The sequence below is a fragment of the Corythoichthys intestinalis genome, chromosome 12, assembly GCF_030265065.1.
Source record: "Corythoichthys intestinalis isolate RoL2023-P3 chromosome 12, ASM3026506v1, whole genome shotgun sequence".
NCBI classification, from domain to species: domain Eukaryota; kingdom Metazoa; phylum Chordata; class Actinopteri; order Syngnathiformes; family Syngnathidae; genus Corythoichthys; species Corythoichthys intestinalis.
Window position 1 is genome coordinate 41,854,638 of NC_080406.1, and position 7,971 is coordinate 41,862,608.

The 7,971-nt window shown below is 39.1% G+C and overlaps 1 protein-coding gene across 1 annotated transcript; it reads left to right on the top strand.

Annotated features, from left to right (window-relative positions):
* The first annotated feature begins 2,438 nt into the window (after positions 1-2,438).
* On the top strand, positions 2,439-6,631 carry LOC130926890 (tubulin alpha chain-like). The gene is made up of 4 exons (XM_057852205.1): positions 2,439-2,577; positions 4,887-5,109; positions 5,243-5,391; positions 5,607-6,631. Exons 1-4 carry the CDS (start codon positions 2,575-2,577, stop codon positions 6,579-6,581), a joined length of 1,350 nt encoding a protein of 449 aa, XP_057708188.1. The 5' UTR covers positions 2,439-2,574; the 3' UTR covers positions 6,582-6,631.
* The last annotated feature ends 1,340 nt before the right edge of the window (positions 6,632-7,971 follow it).

The following is a 7,971-nucleotide window of genomic DNA, read 5'->3' on the forward strand; positions in this document are numbered from 1 at the left end:
TTTTTTTTAAACTGCCCTACTGCTCGAAAACTTTCTTCCCTCAGAAAATTGAAATTTTAAGCTTTCCAATGATGATCACACATGCATGTAGGACAATTTTGAAATTTGGCCACATTGGGGGTCTCAGAGCGGAACTTCAAGTAACCTGAGTGTTTTCCGCCAAATATATAGATTAGTGGGCACATGGATATACCAAGGAGATGCCCTATCACCACTGCTGTTCTGCATAGGCCTAAACCCGCTCAGCCAATTGATCAACAAGACTGGCTATAGATACAGACTTAAGAATGGGGCTACAGTCAGTCACCTCCTCTACATGGATGACATCAAGCTGTACACTAAGAGTAAGCGAGACATGAACTCACTGATCCACGCCACCAGGACATACAGAGGGGACATCGGAATGTCGTTCGGACTGGAGAAATGTGGCCGAATGGTGATTAAGAAGGTAGTCCGGACAGAGGGGGGTTGCAGGGATAGAAGATGTTGAAGAGAGCTACAAGTACCTTGGAATACCACTGGCAAATGGTAACTACAAAGAGGCAACAAGGAAAGCTGCAACAGTCAAGTATATCTGCAACAAGTAAGGCAAGCCCTGAGAAGTTAGGTCAATGGCAAGAACAAGACCAGAGCAATTACCAGTGATCAGATACCCTGCTGGGATAATCTGGCCAAGGAGGAAGTTCAAACCACAGATGTGAAAACACGGAAACTGCTCACCATGCAGGCAGGGTTCCACCCCACATCCAGTACCCAGCGGCTATACGCAAAGCGCAAGGAGAGAGGCCGAGGGTTAGTGAGCATCAGCACCACTAAACATCCAAACATCCACTTAGTGAATGTCTCAGACATTGGAAATTGGAAAAAGAGGAGTTGGAGGAACCATCACGGTAGGAAAAACCTCTGCAAGGGATGTACCACCGACAGATAAGAGGCAGATCTGAACAAGTCCTACCAATGGTTAGATAGGGCTGGACTTAAAGACATCACAGAGGTGCTTATCATGTAAGCACAGGAGCAGGCCTTGAGCATCAGAGCAGCTGAGGCCCAGATATACCAGATCAGGCAGGATCCCAGGTGCAGGCTGTGCAACGAGGCCCCTGAAACAGTCCAGCACATTACAGTAGGGTATAAGGTACTGGCAGGAAAAGAATACATGCAACGCCATAACCAAGAAGCCAGAATAGTGTACAGAAACATCTGTGCAGAGTATGGACTGGAGACCTCTAGAATGCAAGACACAAGACCTAGTTCATTTACTCATTAACTTGAACAGATTGTTTAATAGAAATAAACAATAGCCACAATTTGCTCACAAAATTTTGCTCCAAGATCTATTTTTCAAGGAGACAACCTCCCGCTCCCGGGTGAGGTGTGGGGTTAGTGTTTTCCCTAACTCACACAAAAAATATGTTTTCAAATTTCATTTTTTGTTGCCGATCTACCTACAGCAGCGTTGTGATCAGCTTGTAGATAGCAATCGATGTAATGAGCACCCCTGACTTAAGTAACTAAACAAGCATTACAATAGTTACATAACAAGACAGGTCTGATATTTTTGATATACTGTACTGTATATCATTTAATACATCTCAATAAATATTGCTCATATGGTTTCAAAATAGCATTGGTGCATTTCAGTATATTTCAATGCAAAAGAAATGAAAATTAAAGCAATTTGGGGGGAATGTTTTTTCCCCAAATCTGAAGTTGAAGAAAGCTTTAGGAGTTTCGTTCCTTTCTAATATAGACATGAAGGATGTCTATTTCATCCATATGGAAACTTTTGCTATTTGTAAAGAATAATATGAAGGTGCAAATCTAACTGATAATTATTATTTCATTTTATTTTTATTTTTATTTATTTATTTATTTATTTTTTGCATTTTAGTGACACTGCAAAAAACATCCGAACATTTTCATCTATATATTGCTTCCTTTACTATACGATTGAGAATTTCATTTCCAATTTAGATGCACACTGAAATGGCCTTTTTAACCGGTTTGTCTTGTTCCTCTTTTTTTTCTAACACTTGAATGAATTAACCACGACATGTATTAACCAGTACTCTACTGACAAGAGTAACATCTGCTAGTAACTTTAACTAGACTTGTCTCAGTTTTGTTGGCTGACCCCTGAAGAGGACTTGCACATGCTACATAACTTTCATTACATACTGATTTAGTCCTTTCATACATACTTGCACATGCCCACCATAACTCATGATACACTCACTGTAATTAAATACAAGCAAATTCCAGTGTGTGCAAACACTTCATGAACATTGGAGCTCTGTGCTTGTGAGTAGTGAAAGTTTCCACTTCTTCTGTGTGATCAGTTTACTGTGTGAAGAAATATATTGGCAGTACCTCTCGGTCATGCAAACAGCCGTCCCACTCACAGTGCCTGTCAAGGAGACAGGTGGGAGTGGTTTGAAGTTGAATATAGCTTGTAGTCTCTGTGCATCTGACAGTTTAACTCACCCAGACCACATTGAGGACTGCTGTGAGAGGTGCCAAAGAAATTAAAGCCAAACCCAGATTTTGCAAAGGATCCTCAATTTACCAAGCAAAATGGTAAGTATGTTTTCCCCACTGCATAATGCTTTTGCCAAACCTGATGTTTAGTTTACATAAAGATGAAGCTTCTGTCTGTCATTACCTGCTTTCCAGGTCAGTAGCCAAATTCAGCTCAGTTTTTATGCTAATCACTGAGACAATGATCTATTTCTGACACAAGTGGTAGGGGTAGAACAGCACAGGGGATAGCAGCTCGAAGTTATGTTTAATGGGGCCCATTTTTAATGAACATTTTTATACCGAATTTTGCAAAACATTAGAAATGTTTTGTTTTTTATTTTTATTGCTCGTTTGCAATTCAGAGCTGTTGTCGTTAACACTCATAAGAAACTCTCTTTGGTTTCAGTGCCTTGGTGTGTGACAACATGAAAGTCAGAAATTTAGGTGTGTCATTATGCAAGCAGCAACAAGTCAGATCTGACTGAGACAACATATGTACAGTACATTATTTATATACTTAAAGATGAAAATATAAGAAATTACTGATGGTGGATACAATTTGGCTTAAGTGACAGATTTCAAAGATTATAGTTAATTGCAAGGTTATAAACAGTTCATAGACTTCATAATGCACAGTTAATCTTATCCAACCGAGAAAACACTGCACATAGTTTTGTTTGCACAGGCAAATACAAACACAGCTTGTTAGCAATGCTAGTAATGTGAACAAAACCGTTGTACAGGAGAACACCCACCCTGCTCAAATAGACCTTATTACCCAAAGCGTTAAAATAGCAGAGTGACACAATCGTGTCAGAAGCTTACGGGCTCTAGAATGCATTTTTAATACAGTGATTGCAAATTAGTAATGGATAGTAATTTTCTCACTTGATTTTTTTTTTTTTTTTTTTTAACTGGCAAGGACTATTTCTATGTCTGCCTGTCACTGTTTACTCAAACATTCACTCCTACATTTCTGCTGGGTGTCATCTCTCAATATGAGCACCCTAAAATAGCTTGCTGTGCAGTGACCTGCATACCTGGAAATTGAGATGATGTCACATTAGCTGGAGTCACAAAAAAAGACACTAGGGAGTTTAACTGATCTCAACATGAGCTCTAACAAACTTTGAAATGATTCATTCAATAAACTCTCCTTTCCATAGTAACACAATGTCATTGGCCTCAGCAAAAAAGCGGAAAGTTGACAACAAGAAAAAACAAATATACCATATTTTGCTTTGGTTTGCTGATGCATCTCATCAAGATCTGTTCATTATGGTTTGTGTAAATGGTTGACGAGAACACATCCATGTCTGGATGAAACAATCAGATTTAAGACACAAGAGTTGTAATTCAAAGGCATTTTTGAAAATCAGTTAGAGCGCATTAGAATTTTCCACATTGTAAGGGATGAGGGCGTTTGTCCTGCTCATCCAGTCCATCAAGAGGATGAGGAAGTTTTAACTAAGGGTGTGCTGGGACTACATCACAACGTGGGTGTGTCAACTGTCAATTTAAATACAACAGTGGAAACATAAATGAGCTCTTATACAGGTTTTGTTGACTATAAATAAGTCAGAACAGAACGTTTGATACTTTGAAAGGATCACCACATATATATCTGCTGTTTGTATAATGACTGCACTAAATAATTTGTGGAGTGATGAAGGAATAAAATCCTTAACTTTTTCCCCTCCAATGACTATTAACAAATGAAAACAGTCGGATTTAGCTTTAACCCTCTTAAAATCTGTAGGGCAAGTGAGTATTTATTTATTTTTTTTGGTGGGTGGCATGGCTCAGTGGTAGAGTAGTTGTCCCCCAACCCAGAGGTTGTGAACTCGTCTAAGTGTCCTTGAGCAAGACACTGAACCCCACATTGCTCCTGCTGCTGCGTCACCAGTAGGTGGATGGTGAGATAGTGTAAAGCGCTTTGAGCGCCTTGAAAGGTGGAAAAGCACCATATAAGTATAACACCATTTTTAAAACTTCTTTTTGACACTTAAGACCTTTAACCTCTCATATGGCAAGTGACTATTCTAGACTATATTTGTGTCATTTAAAGAAACTTTGAATATTAGCAAAATTTATTTAACTCATCGCGTGCCATTAATGGTGAAAGATGTCCAAATCCTTTAACCTGGAAGGAGTAGCCATGAACACTCATGGATGAACATTCTTTCGCCTCTCCCAGTTAAAATTGATTGGACGTTACGTGCCGTCATTGGCAGTCGATGAGTTAAACGAGTGGGGGGACAAAAGTGAGTCAAAATTCGTGCATGAAATTGTTAAATAATATGATAAATACATTTTAAATAACAAACCTTACACTCCTGTTCTTTTCCTTCCTCTTTCTTTTCAAGCGTGAGTGCATCTCTGTTCATGTAGGCCAGGCGGGTGTCCAGATGGGGAACACCTGTTGGGAGCTCTACTGTTTGGAACACGACATTCAGCCAGATGGTCAAATGCCCTCTCAAAAATGCATTGGTGGCCATGATGACTCCTTCACCACATTCTTTAGCGAGACCGGGGCTGGAAAATACGTCCCAAGGGCAGTCTTTGTTGACCTGGAACCGACGGTTGTTGGTCAGTACTTAAAAAAAGGGACATTAATATACTATATATGTCTTGAATTTGAGAATGTTCTGTACAAAAATAAGAGTTTTTGTCTAATCAATTGAAGTGAATCTTATGTTTCTTATGCTTTTCACATATGTAGATGAAGTGCGTACTGGTACATATCGCCAACTCTTTCACCCTGAGCAGCTGATTTCTGGAAAAGAAGATGCAGCCAACAATTACGCCCGTGGACACTACACTATTGGGAGAGAGATAATTGACTCTGTTCTCGACAGGATCCGCAAACTGGTGAGAGTTACAACAGCATTGAAGAGATGATGATTATTGGTCAGGAAATGGGATGTTTTTGGCTTCTCATCTTACTGGATACTTTATACAACTGTGCTTTATTTTTGTGTCACAGTAGATTTTGGAAACGTTTCAGTGTAGACCTGCTAAGCTCATAACTATGTAGTGTGAATTAAAACTATAATAATGTGTTTGTGGTTTGTGTTTGTGTACAGTCTGACCAGTGCACTGGTCTCCAAGGCTTCTTGGTCTTCCACTCGTTTGGTGGCGGCACCGGCTCTGGTTTCACCTCCCTCCTCATGGAGCGACTTTCTGTTGATTATGGAAAGAAATCAAAACTTGAGTTTGCAATCTACCCAGCTCCTCAAGTTTCTACAGCTGTGGTAGAGCCCTATAACTCCATTCTAACCACTCACACCACCTTGGAGCACTCTGACTGTGCTTTCATGGTGGACAATGAAGCCATTTATGACATCTGTCGGAGGAACCTCGACATCGAACGTCCATCTTACACCAATCTCAACCGCCTTATCAGTCAGATAGTGTCTTCCATCACAGCTTCTCTTCGCTTTGATGGAGCCCTAAATGTTGACCTGACTGAGTTCCAGACCAACTTGGTGCCCTACCCTCGTATCCACTTCCCTCTGGCCACATATGCGCCAGTTATCTCTGCGGAGAAGGCCTACCATGAGCAACTCTCTGTGGCTGAAATCACCAACGCCTGCTTTGAACCAGCCAATCAGATGGTCAAGTGCGATCCTCGTCATGGTAAATACATGGCCTGCTGTCTGCTCTATCGTGGTGAAGTAGTACCCAAAGATGTTAATGTGGCCATTGCTGCCATAAAGACCAAACGCACCATCCAGTTTGTGGACTGGTGTCCCACTGGTTTCAAAGTTGGAATCAACTACCAGCCTCCAACTGTAGTTCCTGGAGGAGATCTGGCAAAAGTGCAGAGGGCTGTGTGCATGCTAAGCAACACCACAGCCATTGCTGAGGCATGGGCCCGTCTGGATCACAAATTTGATCTGATGTATGCCAAAAGAGCCTTTGTGCACTGGTATGTGGGAGAAGGAATGGAGGAAGGGGAGTTCTCTGAGGCCAGAGAGGATATGGCAGCTCTGGAGAAGGATTATGAAGAGGTTGGAATTGATTCCTTTGAAGATGAAGGAGAGGGAGAAGAATATTAGACAAGTTTGGCTATTTATTACACAGTGAGCACTGCTATGTGGTAGTCAATATTGAGTCAAAATCAGGTATAAGATTTTTGCTACCCATTAAATATTTCAAGATACTTGTTTGTCTGTTGTCTATTTTGTGTCTGACTGGAGTATGTATATGTGCGGAAAAAAAAATATTCAGTAATAAAAACAAATGAGAAACATGGAAAGTTCTATCACACCTGTCTTTGTACTTTCAAAGCCCAGTAACAAGGACCCAAAGAACCTTTTCTTTTAATTGATTTCCTATGTGGCTTGACCCACATACATCATACGACTATACAAATATAATTCCAGATCAAATAGGCACACAGTAAAATCTTATTAGGTTGCCTTTAGACAATTTGGTGTGTCATTTATCATTTTTATAAGTCTGTGTGTTCCCACAATTTCCATGATTGTGTGTTGATGTAAGGAAACCAGTGTTGACTTTCAGGAAGGTCAAAGCTGATAGGCTCTCAGTAGCTTTTGAGCTGGGTTAAATACTATGAAAAAGAATCAACGGTGGTTTTATTTTGTTTTTATAAACATTTTTAAATGTATAATTATAGCTACAGCATACATAAATACAAATATACGTAATTATATTTGGGACCTGGTATCTACATAAATGGCCATGGCATTCTGCGTCATGTGGACCACAACTTTTTTAACAACCAGAAATAATCACTCTCCTTATAAAGTGTCAAGATTCAGATTCAGAACTTGAATATCGCACATGTACAAAAGTCTTGTGTTGGGGCGACCTCTAGTGGAATATCAAATATATGGTAGACAAGAGACTAGTTATGGGTGAAATAGTGCATCAAACCAAAGGCATTATAAATTGTATTATAGTTTAAAATACAATATAAAAAAATGAAAATCAAAATTCAATGCCATTCACTCATTCATTCATTCATTCATAGACCAAAATACATGCTTCATTCATGTGACCCCTACAAAACATCTAGACCCCTAAGACCGTCCGGAACCAGTCTGCTGTGTGTTCCAAGAACAAAAACCAAGCAGGATAAGGTAGCAGTCACTTAGTGCTATACCACTTACCTCTGGAACAAGTTACCTGAAGATCTGAAGTACATGTGCTCAAACCATTAGCTCCTTTAAATCAGAGCTATAAATGCGATTGTATACCACCGCATATTTATAGATGCCCATATTGTTTCAAATCAAAGTTAAAAAAAAAAAAAAAAAAAAAAAAAAAAAAATATATATATATATATATATATATATATATATATATATATATATATATATATATATATATATATATATATATATACAATTTCAAGTATACAAATATTTCATTAATTTTTTGTTTTATTTCTATTTCTTGTTTCAATAGTCTTTATTTTTTTAT